This window comes from Danio rerio, chromosome 19 (assembly GCF_049306965.1).
Source record: "Danio rerio strain Tuebingen ecotype United States chromosome 19, GRCz12tu, whole genome shotgun sequence".
Taxonomy (NCBI): domain Eukaryota; kingdom Metazoa; phylum Chordata; class Actinopteri; order Cypriniformes; family Danionidae; genus Danio; species Danio rerio.
The window spans coordinates 865001-881717 of NC_133194.1; the positions used below are offsets into that span (position 1 = coordinate 865001).

Below are 16717 nucleotides of genomic sequence, written 5' to 3' on the forward strand. Positions count from 1 at the left end.
TGTTGACTGATTTGATGAGGACAGTGCGCTCTGACTCTGCTCAGACTAAAGTGTCATCACTGAACAGAAATAATGTCCAGTATAGAATATAAAGTCCTGCTGCAGTGGAGACAGAATGAAGATTGTGTCTGACTCCATCATGAGCTTGGAGGACTGCATCCATACATCTCTGACATGACTCACATCACTGATTAATAAAGTCATCTGGAATGAAGAAGAAAGCCTTCAGCAGAGCTCATCAAGAGTCTTTGTGTTCATCTTCAACACCTCCTCCTTCATCAGCTCAATAATGTTGATGTCTGGTGACTGGGCTGGCCAATCCTAGAGCAGCTTGACCTTCAGGAGCTTTGATGTGGAGGCTGAAGTATGAGCAGGAGCGCTATCCTGCTGGAGAATTGTCCCTCTCCTGTGGTTTGTAATGTAATGGGCAGCACAGATGTCTTGACACCTCAGGCTGTTGATGTTGCAGATCTCTCCATACTGAATGACCCCAAACCATGATGTCTCCTTCACCAAAGTTGACTGATTTCTGTGAGAATCTTGGTCCATGCTGGTTCCAGTAGGTCTTCTGCAGTATTGGTGATGATCGGGATGCAGATCAACAGATGATCCAGCAGAGAAATCCACCTCTGACACTTTCACACATCATCAACTAGAAGAGCAGATATTATGTGTTGCTCCTACAACTAAAATCCACCACAAGACTTCTGTCAGGTAGTGTACGTATAGAGATACTACCTATCAGTATATTTACCCACCTATATTTCACACTATCTGACTCTACTGGACAAACTGCTTCACACTCAGGGCTGCTGTTTATGCTAATGATGGCCACTAGTGGGCGGGGCTTTCCCCCTCTGATGATCAAAGTGTTTCTGCAGACTGTTTTGATGAAGTCTGATCATTCATTCATTCATTTTCTTGTCAGCTTAGTCCCTTTATTGATCCGGGGTCGCCACAGCGGAATGAACCGCCAACTTATCCAGCAAGTTTAATGGCCGCAACCCATCTCTGGGAAAATTTTTCCACATTCTCACCCTGTTATTTATTTGTTTATTTATTATTTTTTTTGGCTTCTGTTTTTGTCTTGCCTGTTTTCCAGAACTGTTCTTCATCGGACTCGAACCTCATCGTCATAGTCAACTCCTCTCTGTGTCTCAAATCTGCCGATGTAAGTGGCGAGCTACTCAATAAACTGGTAACAGCGGAAAATCCGTCTATACCGAGGTAAGCAGTCAGCTGGTAAGCATAAAAACGAGCAGCGTCACACTGCCGATACGTACCTCTGGATACATAATTCGTGATCTCCAGAAACGTATACAGGGCTACATTTTCAGAATGAACCTGTGTTGCATTGAACGCTGAATAAAGCACATAATCTGCACCTGAGGTGATCGCTGTCATATGCTGTGATGTCACAGAAAATTGGAGGCATTTTTACAATAGAAATTCTGTACATCACCATCGTGGATGGTTAAGATGGTTAAGTGTGTGTATTAATCATGATGGGGGGATTTAACCATGTTAAGTGAGATAAGTTGAAATCCGTATGCCTCCAATACATACCTATAAATTACATATAATATAGTCATTCATTCATTCATTCCTTTTCCTTCAGCTTAGACCTATTATTCATCAAGGGTCACCACAGTGTAATGAACCACCAACTATACCAGCATATGTTTTACATAGTGGATGCCCTTCCAGCCATAACCCAGTACTGGGAAACACCCATACACACTCATTCACTTATGCACTGCGGCCAGTTTAGTTGATCAGTTCCCCTATAGCGCATGTGTTTGGACTGTGGGGGAAACCAGAGCACCCAGTTGGGACTCGAACCAGCAATCATCTTGTTGTGAGGTCACAATGCTAACCACTGAGCCACCGTGCCGCCTATAATATAGTCTTCATATTTTGTATGGTGAGGGCCAAACAAATAAAATGTTACTGTAATTATTACATCTGTGCAAATATGCCCCCCCCACACACACACACACACACACTCCTAATCATGGATCAGTCCAGCAATCAAATCAGATGAAGATGTTTTATTTTTTATTTTTATTTATAAATTCATTTTCAGAAATCAAACACTGTAATTTAAAATTGCAGCAAGATACAAATGTAGAAGATAAGAGTGATATAAGAATATATAGCAAACTAATTAATAAACCTTACAGCAGGTGCATATACACTTGTTGGCTAGAGCTGCTCAGAGCCCAAAACTAACAAAACCCGCCCAGAAAAAGACAGCTTTTACGGCCTGCTGGTGTTAGTGAACCTTGCACATCATTTTAATGTTGTCATCTGAGATTCTGTTCAGGTAAAAACATCCAGATCCGTGTATTTTCTCGATAAAGCGAGCGATGATGAGCCTCTCAACGTGCAGATTTAAGCAGGCAATCAGCATTGCTGTTATTTACTGCAGGTTTAATGACTGAATGAGTGCAGGTTTACAGGGCATATCTCACAGATACACCCTACAGCATCATAAAGCCCTGAACATTCCATACTGAGAGGATCTGAAGTCCAACACACTCCATACTGCATAAGCGCATCACCGAGCGGGAATGTTAGGCATTCTCAGGCTGAGATCTGATGTGGGGAAATTATTAATGTCATTTGAACAGCTCAGCGGCAGATCCAGAGACTGATTGACTGGCTTACATAAGGCCTGAGATGCTCAATCTGGTCAATCATTGCTGATTAGCAGATAAACTGTCGTCGTAATCAGTTTCCTAAGTAGGGGAAACGTCGTGTTGAAGTCGTCAGGAATTAAGTGAAGTATGAGGGAGCCGCTGCTGCTGCTGGCTGAATAAAACACTTAAGGGATTTATTTTATGATGATGAGCAAATTATTGTACATCATCATTTTCAATCGCTGGCCTATAATTGATCTGAAACCAGTTTATAATGTGGTCGTAAAACTTAGATCATTTATAGAGTTTAGAGTCAAACTCAAGTATTAATTTGTCATTCATTCATTTTCTTTTCGGCTTAGTTCCTTTATTAATCTGGGATCGCCACAGTGGAATGAACCGCCAACTATTCCACTCTAAAAAAAAACACAAGAGGTGTGTTACCACTACATAGTTTAATACATTGTTGTAGCTTAAAAATATTACCTTGCTAAATTAGATTAAAACTTTTAATTTGATGAAGTTTTCACAACAGGAAAATATTGCTAATTACAGCAACTAAAAAAATGCAGCTAATTTAAGGGTGAATATGTCTGTCAGTTAGTTTGAAACAATATTTAACTAGTAGCAACCCAAAGAAATTGGGTTGATAATTAAATTTTTCTACAAAAATGGAGCCTGGACAAGTTTCAGGCAGACTGTTTGGCACAAAGGACATTTTTTTTTTATGATATGCAAAAATCATACAAATACAAGAAAACATCAACAAATAACAAATACAAAGCAACGAAACAAAAACAAAACAAAAACAACAACAATATAGTCAGGTACTGGTATGTGCGTGAGTGTGTGCGTGTGAGTGTGTGTATGCATGTAAAGGTAACTTGGTGGACAGGTCAGAGTACATACATTAGGAACAATAACAGTCAATAAATGAAGCAAGTGTCACAGATATAGATAAAACATATAGAAAGAAACCAGTCAGAGGTAGGGAGTAACAACAATGCTTATTAATGTATGATAGTAAATATGAGAGTAAAAAGAGAGAAAGGACAACAGTAATAACTGACAACAATAATAATAAATCACAAGTGCTACACCAACTACTACTACAGAAAGTTACTTATATTACAACTACTACTGCTTCTACTACAGCCACAACCACGACTACACTACTACAATGTCTACTAATACTGATACTACTACCACTACTGATACTACTATAGCGTTTGCTACAACTAATACAACAACGTCTACTGCGACTACTACTACTACAATCACTTCTACTACATCTACATCAACAACGTCTACTACTGATATTACTACACCAACAACGACTGCTACTACTACTGTAACAACCACACCATTACTACTTCTGCTACTACTATACCAATGACATCTACTACTACATGAACTACTACTTCAATAATCTCCGAAACAATTACTCAATAACAATCGATACTATTACAATGACTACTACAAAAGGACATTGTAATGAGGAGGATTGGCATTATTGGTGACCAGTCGTCTTTGCAATTAAACCACAAGATGGAAACCATCATAGTTGAGGGCATGAGAATCCTAAACGGAATGGATATCTCAAGGTGCTGTGGTCAGCTGATGGGCATAGTGCACACTCTGAATCTGAACTACCTCAAGGAACTTAAATGTACTTGTAAAGTTTCTCAAACTTGTTAGACTGAAGCCCAGTGCAAAACTAATGCATCTCCAGAACATTATTTTCTGAAGCCTGGACTTATTTCAGAGTAGATTGTGCTCTTTATGATGCTCTTTATGTCCACATGCTGATGGTTTTGTTATTGTTCATACTGTTTATATGAACCAGTGCATATTTTTGTTTTTTAAAATACTGAAAGACTGTAGTTTTAAAACAAATAGAAAATTACTGGAAAACAAAAATGTTGTTGTTGAATCTGTTTGTTACAAGCGAATGAACAGAACATTTGAAACATACAATTTCAGCTGTTTAATTTATTTGAGGCTCTAAACTTGAAAACTTGCATGTGTAATTATGGGAATCAAGTACATAACACTGGATTTATTTTAATTAATTAATAATTCATTTTAATTAAAAAAAAGCAGTTGAAACAGCTTATTTTATTGATTACTCAAATTAAAAATGGAGTTTATGCTATGTAAAAGTGCCGCTAATTGAAGAGGAAAAGGCCGTTTGGCTAACATAATGAAGTTTGTTGTCTAAACTTATTTTGTTAGATGTTGTTGTAACTTGAATATATTAATGCAAACTGTTGCTTTTTTTTTTTTCGTTTGGTCTAAATAATATTTTTTAGAGTGTATGTTTTATACAGTGAATGCCCTTCCAGCTGCAAACCAGTACTAGGAAATATTAATTTTTAATTATTTTTCTTAATATATTTTTTTATTGTTGTGTTTTTTTTTTTTTGTACATTTAAACACAACGACTTACAAATTCTGACCTACAAACATTTACACAACAATTGACAATAAAAGATACCAAACACTAATAATAATAACTAATAATAATAGATAACTACATTCATTCATTCATTCATTCATTCATTTATTTTCAGCTTAATCCCTTTATGAATCTGGGGTCGCCACAGCGGAATGAGCGGCCAACTATTCCAGCATATGTTTTTACGTAGTGAATGCCCTTCTAGCTGTAACCCATCACTGGGAAACATCCATTCACCCTCATTTACACTCATACACTATGACCAATTGAGTTGATCAGTTCCCCTATAGGGGCTGCATGGTGGCGCAGGGGGTAGCTCGCTCGCCTTGCAGGGTTTTTGTCATGAATGAAACTCCGTATAATAATGATGGAGCAGTCAGAATGAGGCTGTGGTGGATGTAAACACTGCAGGTGATCTTTACAGCATTAGTACTCTGTTTACCTTTCCTGTTTGTTTCCTCTGCAGCTCATTAATGATAGTAAATGACTAATGCAGCGCTGATAAGAGCAGAGGGAGATCATTCACCTGTTCAGGTAAACACACACACACACACACTTCTCTGAAGTCATCACAGGACTCATCAACAGACATTTATTAACACTTTATTACTATATACATACAATAATAACCAGACTATATATCTATTAGAGAGAGAGAGAGAGAGAGAGAGAGAGAGTATGTTATGTGTGTGTTGTGTTGTGTATGATGTGATTGGATGCCTCTTGTGTGTTTGTGTGCATGTGTAAGTACCTGTGTGTGTATTTGTGTGTTCATGTGTATTTGTAAGTGTTTCTATCTGTGTTTGTGTATAGTGTGTGTGTATGATTGTGTGTGTGTATTGTTGTGTTGCAAGTATCTGTGTGTGTGTGAGTGTGTGTGTGTGTATGTGTGTTTACTGTAGCACAGAATACTGCATGTGAGTGAATGTGTGTGTGTTTTTGTGTTTGTGTGCATGTGTTTACCCGTGTATGTGTGTGTGTGTGTGTGTGTGTGTGTGTGTGTGTGTGTTGTACGTTTATTTTTATTATGGGACTTTAATCTCGGCTTCCAGGGATTTTTTTATTTGTATTTTTCATAGTTTGCAATGATATATTATAGTTTATTTGATCATTTAGATTTAAGAAGACTGTGTGTGTGAGGGAGATAGATAGAGACACACACACACACACACAGAGTGTTTCCTCTTCACACCGGTGACTGATGATGTTCAGTCTCTGCTGCTCTCTGCTGTCTCAATCTCACAACTCACCTCTTTATTTCACCTCTCAGGTCAGGTTAATAAAAGAAGAAGAGATATGCTGATGTACCTCCAGCTGAAACAGAATATTGAGTAGGAGGCGGGGCTTTCTGTAGCGCATGATTCTTTCATAGGAAGCTTACAGTAAGAGGGTCTTTTTTAATTGATTAATTTTTTATTTAATTTAAACAACAGCAAATATACAATTTAAACATGGCATCCAAAAACTACAAATGTAACTAATAACATAAAATAAACTAAAATATAAATTACATGAAATAAATAAATAAAAAGACAGCTTCAACATATGCACCTTTACAATGATATTATGTTTTGACCCGTACAATTGACAGCAAGTTTACTATTCAATTACCTTCAGCTCCTTTGCTACTATAATTGAATCTTCATATTTTTTGCTTATATATTGGAGTGAGTCTATATACAAGTGAAAATCTATAATAGAAACCTTTAAACATGGTTTAGAGTTATTCAATCTGCATTTATGAATATTAAATACACCAAATAAAATCAAAAGATCGATTATTAATTCCAAGAATGAATTGTTTGAAACAAAATTAAAAATAAATTTTTTGGGGATCAAATTACATCTAAAACCTGATTTTTTTTGGACATACAATGATAGATCTTCCCAAAACGTCTTTGAATGTTGACTCATAAAAAAGATGAATCAATGACTCTGGATGATTTAAACAGAATCAACAATTTCCATCAGTCTGCATAAATTTAACAGGAAGAAGGGCGTGGCTACGACATAGATATATACATTAGACGTCGCCTACCTTGTTGTTGTCTATTGGAACGAATGCGTCAATAGAGCCGCCATCTTAGTACAGGGTAGCGCTCCCTTGAAATGAATGCGGGACCAAGCTGTAGTGTAGGTGTATATATGATTAGAGGAGCCAATCCAAACGCAGAAGCAGACGCTCAGACTGAAGATGACCAAAGCAAACAATTTCAGTGGATTTACTCTATTCATTTACTCACACAGATTAGATGTTCACCTAAAGAATAACAATGTCAGCTAGCGAAATAAACATTGTACTTTTGATTTCAAACGGACTGTAAATATGAAGGAAATATGGATGATCCGACAAGATGATTGACAGGGTAATTAGCGGTCCGTTAGCGAAGTAGTAGGCTAGCTAAATCCTCAAGTCTTCATTCTCTTCTGTTACACACTTAAAAGTGTGTGCACTTTATCTTCACATAACCTACTTTTAGGGTGTAGTCTATAAGCAGACGAACTCAGTTCATTTTCCCCCATAGTATATTAACAGGTGCAGTGCTCTCTCTGTCCGCTCGAGGCCGCTGTTTCCCGCGCGGCTCTCCGCCGTTAAAGCGCTTAACCGGCGGGGGCTCCGGCTGTGTCCCGCACCGTCAGCCGCCCGTGAACCAGACGGACAGTCGCTTGTGTTTCCCCGTCTGTCAGACTCCCTTACGGCGCTGAAAGTCTCCGAGGCCCCCCGCTCACCGTGTTTTTGTTGTCGTTACCTGGAGGAAGGACGTGCTTGGAAACGCCGGTGTCCCGTGAATGGATGCAGCATGTCTTCGTTCGTGTGTCGGGTTCAGTTTTTAGACGATACCGATCCGTTCAACAGTACTAATTTCCCCGAACCTACCAGACCTCCGGTGTACACTTTCCGGGAAGATATTCCGGTGATCAACCAGATCGCGGGAGTGCACCGGCTCCTCAAGGCTCCCCACAAGGTCAGAGCTCCACAAAACACTCACAATATTCATTTAAATCGAAATTAATTCAAGTTAATTTGTAAATTAGCGCTTTCACAATAAGCAAGTTTATTATTATACTCAAAACATATGATGTCAGCTGTTTGTTCAAACTACTTATTTAAAATGAGCTGAAACAACACAATTCCCGAGTTTGTTTTGGGGACAACTTAATTGTTTTATGTTCGATTCACTTATATGTGTAAAAACTAATAAGTTAACTTTTTCATGTAGCACATTTCATACACAATGGTAATTCAAAGTGCTTTACATAAACAAGAACCAAATAAGCATAAAATACAAGTGTAAAACAGAAAAACAACAATAAAAATGATTAAAATATATTTAAAATAGGTTTTAAATAATTAAAAAGGAAAAGAAAGATATAATAGGGTTATCTGTCAGACACTAATTGTCATTTCAAAGCAGATTTATAATAAAAAGATCGATTAAAAGTGATAATTATAATAATAAATAGGTAAACAGTGTTAAGAATAAAAAGTGCACCCCTTTTATAAATAAATATCTGCATTCATTTATGAGTAAATACAGACAATATATTCTGGTGAATTTCAGTTAATATTCCTTAAAATAAAGGGTTGGTCCCTGATAATTTTTAGGAATATATATATATATATATATATATATATATATATATATATATATATATCTTTTTCACCTTATTTAAATTCCTTTTCTTTCTATTCCTAAAAATTATTCCTAAAAAATTATTCTTTTTATGGTCATCTTGGTTTTTGCCTATTATTAAAATTGTATTTAATATTTTTGACTAACATATTCATTGAGATGTATCAGCTACTGATTTGTACTCTGTAATTTACGGTATTTTGTTCGATTAGTTCCCGATTTGGTTTTAGTTTAGACTAAAATAATATATATTTACACAGAAATAAGATATTTTATTAGTATAAAGTGTCCTATAGAAAATATTAATTTAAAAGAGAGATCTGTGAGGGGTGAACTCGTTCATGCTGAGCACTGTCAATAAATAAATAAATAAATAAATAAATCATTAATCATTAATTTACTGTTTGTGTACCTAAAATGAGCTGTTTACTGAAAATAATATTCAACTTGAAGGCTGACTTATGCGTTTATGGTGTCTTTATATCTGTAAATTTATATAATAATAGTGGATTATAGAAAAGTTAAGTGTGTGTGTGTGTGTGTGTGTGTGTGTGTGTGTGTGTGTGTGTGAAATGAGCTTGATTTGTGTGGTCAGTTTAAGGCTCGACAGGTGCGACAGTGAAGCGATACTTGAGCTGAATTTGGAGACACTCATTCATACATACATACACACACACACACACACATTCATAAACATACAGTCAGAAGCATACTCACAAACAAACACACACACAGTACAATCACAAACACACATTTATATATGTGTGTGCCCGCGTGTGTTTGTGTGTGTGAGCATATGTGTGTGTAAGTGTGTGAGCTTTTTGTCTGTGAGTGTTTGAGCATGTGTGAGTGAGCATCTTTGTGTGTATGTGCATGTGTGTGAGTGAGCGTGTGTGTGTGTGTGTGTGTGTATGAACAAACAGAATAAATGTCATGATGTGCAGTTTGTGTATATGAAGGGTTAACTGACAGATTACTGGGCATATAAAGGACATTTACTGCTTTACACAGCGGGATTACAGAGCACTTTACACACACACACACACACATGTACAGCTATCTTTATGGGGACTTCCAGCATCCTTCAGAATATCGTGTTTACTCTTCAACAGAAGAGAGAAACTCACACGTTTATAAATGATGAGGATTTGTTCGTTGTTTGGTGTGCCGTCCCTTTAAATTGTGTGTTTCTCAAGCTCTCAGTTCTTTCCCCTCAGCCTAAATGCAGCTTTTCTAGGTTACATTGACATGAATCAGAAATCAATTTACATATCTGTCAAATCAGTAATTAAGTCTTTGCTGCTTGTCGAATGCATCATAATTAGTGAAGGCTTTAACAAGACAAAGAACAGATTTAGTCATAATCAGCATTGGGTTATATTCAGCTTCTTTTAATCTCGTGTGCTTTACTAAGTGTAATATTCTAGCCGTCTAAACATGCGTGTACTGTTGCTGTCAAATGATGATTATCATTAATCCAAAATAAAATACTTACATATTTACACATTTATGTGTAAACACACACACACACACATACTTAAAAGACATATATATATATATATATATATATATATATATATATATATATATATATATATATATATATATATATATATATATATATATATATATGTGTGTGTTTGTTGTACTAAATATATATAAAGGTTTGGTGTATATAAAATAAACTAAATATATTTGTATTTATTCATTCATTTATTTTCCTTTGGCTCTGAGGTTGCCACAGTGGAATGAACCGACAACCTATACAGTATATGTTTACACAGCGTAAAACATTTCCCAGTACTGGAAAACACCCATACACACTCATCTACACACACACACTCATACACTACGGCCAGTTTAGTTGATCAGTTCCCCTATAGCGCATGTGTTTGGACTGTGGGGGAAACCGGAGCACCCGGAGGAAACCCACGCCAACACGGGGAGAACATGCAAACTCCACACAGAAACACCAACTGACCCAGCCGAGGCTCAAACCAGCAACCTTGTTGCTTTGAGGCACTAACCACTGAACCACCGTGCCACCCTAAATATATTTATATTTAAAAAAATAGTAAATTAAATGCATTTAATTGTTTGACAGCACTACTTTAACTGATTTTACCTTCATACTGTAATGTTGATTCTAATCTTTCTGACGAAAAGGATTTAAAACATAATATTTAATTGATTCAAATGGTTAATAAACAGATTTTCTAAGTTGAATTTCTGTTTGATTGACTTGTTGTCCATCATATTACGTTAGTTTGTTTTGATGATAGCTGTGCAATAGAGTTTTCTGCTCTCTGAAGCGTGTGTTTGTGTCTGACTCTGTGTTTTTCTGTCAGTCTGTCATTTGAGTGAAAGTCATGGACAGTAATTGACTGTTTGGGTTGAATCTGTGAAGTAAAATAGAGGTCAGTTTTTGCTCCCAGAATGCCGCCGTGGGATGGAGTTTCCACACACACACACACACACACACACACACACACACACACACACACACACACACACACAGGTCTTTTTTTCTGCACGAAAGGATCAAAATGCATCCCAAATACTTTTTAACACTGTAGCACATTTAGAAGAATCCATTAAAAAGGTAAAGGTTAAGTTAGTGTTAAGGTACAGCTAAGTTGGGGTTAAGTTAGTGTTTAGTTAGAGCTAGCTAAGTTTGTGTTTGATAAGTAAGATAGAGTTAAGTTAAAAAAGTTAAGTTGCGTTAGAATTACAATATGATTAGATTAGAAATACGTTAGAGTTTTAAGTTAGTGTTATGTTATGGTTAAGTTAGATTAATTAGGGTTAAGTTAGAGATACGTTAGGGTTAGTATTTGGTTAAGTTAAAGATAGGTTGGGGGGGTGAGTTAGTGTTATGTTTTGGTTAAGTTATGTGTTAAGTTAGATAGATTAGGGTTAAGTTAGAGATAAGTTAGGGTTAATATTGGGTTAAGTTTGAGGTATGTTAGGGTTATGTAAATGTTATGTTAGGGTTAAGTTATGGGTTAAGTTAGAGATAAATTAAGGTTAATATTGGGCTAAGTTAGAGATATGTTGGGGTTAAGTTAGTGTTATGTTATGGTTAAGTTAGAGTTATGTGAGGGTCAACTGTGTTAAGGTTTAGTTAAGTTAGAGATAATTTAGGGTTAATGGGTTAAGTTGGAGATAAAATACTGTAGCGTTAAGTTTGGGTTAATATTGGGTTAATTTAGACATAGGTTAGGATCAATTTAGAGTTGCAGTACATTAGGGTTAAGTTATATTTAGTGTAGCGGTAATGTAGGGCTAAGTTAGAGATTAGTTCAGATTAACATAGAGATAAGTTTAGGTTAAGTTAAAGATAAGTTAGTGTTATGTTAGGGTCAAATTGTGGTTAAGTTGGAATTAAGTTAGAGATAATTTAGGGTTAATATTGAGTTAAGTTGGAAATAAGATACTGTAGTGTTAAGTTTGGGTTAATATCAGGTTGAGTTAGAGATAGATTAGGGTCAAGTTAAAGTTACAGTATATTAGGGATACGTAAAGTTAGATTAGAGATAATTTAGGGTTAAGTTAGAGATAAATTGAGGTTAAGATATAGTTCAGTTACAGATAAAGTTGGGTTAATACTGGGTTAAGCTGGAGATAAGTTAGGGTTAAGGTAGAGTTACAATACATTAGGGTCAAGTTAAAGTTGGGTAAGAGATCATTTGGGGTTAAGTTAGAGATAAGTCAGGGTTGAGTTAGAATTAAGGTAAAGTTAAGTTAATGATATGTAAGGGTTAAGTCAGAGTTTGGTAAAAGACAGTGGGACAGTCAGAGTTTAACGTTCAGTAACCACCACTTACACTGTGGAAGAGATTCAGTCAGCTCTATTTATATCTGTGTGGACTGACAGACAGACACTGTAGTCGGTGCAGGAGATCTTTCACTTCAGCTTGAGCTCTTTTCATATATTATTACAGGATTGAACATCACTGGCTCCTTAAGTAGCAGCATTATCTCACTTTACATGGTCATCATATCACTAAAACAGGCCAGTATATCTGAGCTACACTACTGCACAGATATCCACTGCAGTTATTAGGCGCAACAGTACTGAGATATCACACACACACACACACACACACACCAGAACAGACTGATAACGTGAACATATGAGTAAATTCAACCTGACAAATCTATTTAGCATCATTTAACAGAATAAACACAGTGTGTGTGTGCGTGCTTGTGTGTGTCTGTGTGTGTTGTCAGTGACTGGTTGATTAACCTCTGGTCTGACTCATCAATGTGCTGATTTGGGATCAGTCAGATGTTGTTCTCGGATGCGTTGTCTCCTGTAGATCCTCAGTGTTCAGCAGAGCATCTGTGTTAATATTGACTGCAGATCTGTCACGGTCTTGTTGTGCAGTATTTTGTCACAGAAATGATCCCGATAAGTGATGTTATAGTCATTTGAAGAGCATTTGATGCCACAGTATAATTATTAAATAACAGAATAACAGAATCAGCACAAATAGAGCAACTTATTGAGGTGTGTAGTAAAAGAGTTGACACTGTAAATGTCGGGCGTAATTGACTGTAAACAGAAGCGTGCAGATTCACTGATCACTGTTCTTCAGCAGGTGTGTGTGTGTGTGTGTGTGTGTCCAGTTTCGTGACACATTCTTGGATGCGGTGAGCTTTCTGGCCGGATCGTGGTCTTAAATCAGAGCTGAAGTCTTGAGCTGGAGCGCGAGTGTTTGATTAGGGTTTGGAGGAGCTCAGACTCGATGGAGACGCAGGTGTTTCGACCTCACACGCGCCAAACTAGAGAAAACCTACACATGCACACTGCGACAGTGCAGTCTTTATGCTGTGGGGTTGTTATCTCAGAATAAAGCCTGACAGGTTTATCAGCGGCCCCTGCTTGTGTGTGTGCTTGTGTCTACGTGTGTTTATTTGTTTGTTTGTGTGTGCTTTTAAGTTTATGTGTGTATTTGTGTGTGCTTTTGAGTGTGTGTGTGTGTGTGTGTTCTGCTTTAATTTATATGCACACCTGTGTTTGTCATGAGTGTTTTGTGTTGCAGCTGCTCATCATACTCTTTGGTCATGCATACTAACATTTTAACACGTGAAACCTTCAGCACGTGTGTGTGTGTGTGTGTGTGTGTGTCAGGTCAATGTGTGTTCCAGCAGGTTGATTCTGCTGTCTAATTGTTAATCAAAGCTATAGATCCATCAGTGCAGCTCATACTGGTGTTTTCTGTGCCTGGAGCGCAGTGTAGGAAAGTGAAAGCCTGTGTGTGTGTGTGTGTGTGTGTGTGTGTGTGTGTGCTTCTGTGCTTTACGACTGACGGTAATCACATTTACTGCTCTGTAATGTCTGAAACAGAGAAACGTTGATGCTCTAAAGCAACATGTCTGGCTGATTCTGCAAACACTGCCTGTGTTTCAGCGCTGCAAACTGTGAAGGAGTGCCTGACACACACTACCTGACTGAAGTCTTGTGGCAAATCTAAGTTTTAGGAACAGTTTTTAGGATTCTAGTTGATGATTTGGTGTCAGAAGTGTCTTATATAAAGGTAAAGGCCTCTAGATTTTGCTCATTTGAGCACAATAAAGTATAATCATGTCTTGATTTTGACTGATTTCATTACGACAGTAAGGTCTGACTCTGAAAACAAGTCGTCTTAAATCTGTCAACACATCAAGGGCAGTCAGTTGACCTTACAGTGACCCCTTTAACAATGATAACTGAAATAAGCATATTTTAATAAAACTAAATCTAATATATCTAATAAATGTGTGTGTGTTGTGTGTGTGTGTGTGTGTGTGTGTGTGTGCAGCTCGATGACTGCGCTCTCCAGCTCTCTCACAATGGGGTTTATCTGGATCTGGAGTCCACACTGGACGAGCAGAGAGACGAACTGGAGGGATTCCAGCAGGACGACTGCGCAGGGTCAGTCACTCGCACACTGCAAGCTCACTGCACACTTACTGCATACTATCTGTGCACTCTATGCACACTCCATACCTGGTACACACTCACTGCACACTGTCTGAACACACACTGCACAGGCTATCCAGCTGGATACTCACTGCATGCTCATTGCACACTCGCGCCACACACTCACTGCACATTCTCTGCACACTCACGACATACTCACTGCATACTCGCAACACATTTACTGCACATTCACTACACACTCACTGAACACATACACTGCACAGGCTATCCAGCTGGATACTCACTGCATGCTCATTGCACACTCGCGCCACACACTCACTGCACATTCTCTGCACACTCACGACATACTCACTGCATACTCGCAACACATTTACTGCACATTCACTACACACTCACTGAACACATACACTGCACAGGCTATCCAGCTGCATACTCACTGCATGCTCATTGCACACTCACTGCACAATCAATGCACATTCACTACACACTCGCTTCACACTAACTGCATACTCACAACACACTCACTGCATACTCACAACACACTCACTGCATACTCACAACACACTCACTGCATACTCACAACACACTCACTGCATACTCACTACACACTTACTGCACACTCAATACACACTCACTGCACTCTCACTACACACCTACTGCATACTCAATACACACTCACTGCATACTCACTGCATACTCAATACACACTCACTGCACTCTCACTACACACTCACTGCATACTCACTACACACTCACTGCACGCTCACAACACACTTACTGCACACTCAATACACATTCACTGCATACTCATTACACACTCACTGCACGCTCACAACACACTTACTGCACACTCAATACACATTCACTGCATACTCACTACACACACACTGCACTCTCACTACACACTTACTGCACACTCACTACACATTCACCGCATACTCACTGCACTCTCAATACACACTCACTGCACACTCACTGCACTCTCACTGCACTCTCACTGCATACTCAATACACACTCACTGCATACTCACTACACACTCACTCCCCACTCAATACACACTCACTGCACACTCAATACACATTCACTGCATACTTACTGCACACTCACTACACACCACTGCACTCTTACTACATACTCACTGCACACTCAATACACATTCACTGCATACTTACTGCATACTCACTACACTCTCACTACACACTCACTGCATACTCACAACACACTTACTGCACACTCACTACACATTCACTGCATACTCACTGCATACTCACTACACACTCACTGCACTCTCACTACACACTCAATACACACTCACTGCACACTCACTGCACTCTCACTACATACTCACTGCATACTCACAACACACTGCACACTCAATACACTCACTGCACACTCACTACATACTCATAGCACACTCACTGCACATGCACTGCACTCTCACTGCATACTCACAACACACTTACTGCACACTCACTGCACATTCACGACACACTCACTGCATACTCACTGCACACTATTCTCACAACAAACTTCATCTTCACCATATGTATATGTATGTATATTTATATGCTACAATGCACCCTGCAGACTTCTAATGGCATACCGAACACTCACTGCAAACTCACTGCTCAGTGCATACTTCACCCTCACTGTAAAATGCACACTTGACAGAGCACACTATACTACACTTGTTATTCTGTTGGATTGTGTCTCCCCACAGCTTCTTGATGTCACAGTATGTGTGTTTCTGTGTGTGTTTGCTCTCACACAAATCACCTTAACAGATTTCCTGAGAGAGAGAGAGAGAGAGAGAGAGAGAGAGAGAGAGAGAGAGAGAGAGAGAGAGAGCTGTATGCAGTATTCTAAGTGCACTGAGTGTGATTTATTGTCTCTCCATGTGGAAAAGCTGACTCTCAGCACAGACTCACTGCACCTGCAGAGATACAGGATTACACAGCCCAGCTCATAGCCAAACACACATGTGATGTTGCTTTTTTAAATATTACAGACTGAAAATAAACATCACTACATGTATATTTTTATTAAATATAG

At 38.1% G+C, this 16717-nt stretch overlaps 2 protein-coding genes across 9 annotated transcripts in view; one reads left to right on the forward strand and one right to left on the reverse strand.

Annotated features, from left to right (window-relative positions):
• Positions 1–695, reverse strand: part of slc6a19a.2 (solute carrier family 6 member 19a, tandem duplicate 2) — a 21721-nt gene extending 21026 nt beyond the window's left edge. The window contains exon 1 of the transcript XR_012394780.1: positions 1–695. This exon is cut by the window's left edge and continues 533 nt beyond it. The gene's annotated coding sequence lies outside the window, so the exon portion shown is untranslated.
• A 7028-nt stretch (positions 696–7723) lies between these two features.
• fhod3a (formin homology 2 domain containing 3a) overlaps positions 7724–16717 on the forward strand; it is a 57851-nt gene continuing 48857 nt past the window's right edge. For all 8 annotated transcript variants that reach the window (XM_021468221.2, XM_021468222.2, XM_021468223.2 and 5 more), the window contains exons 1-2: positions 7724–8066; positions 14543–14655. In XM_021468221.2, coding sequence (XP_021323896.1) covers positions 7902–8066; positions 14543–14655 — 278 coding nt within the window. In that variant the 5' untranslated portion in view covers positions 7724–7901. The remainder of the gene's footprint in view (positions 8067–14542; positions 14656–16717) is intronic.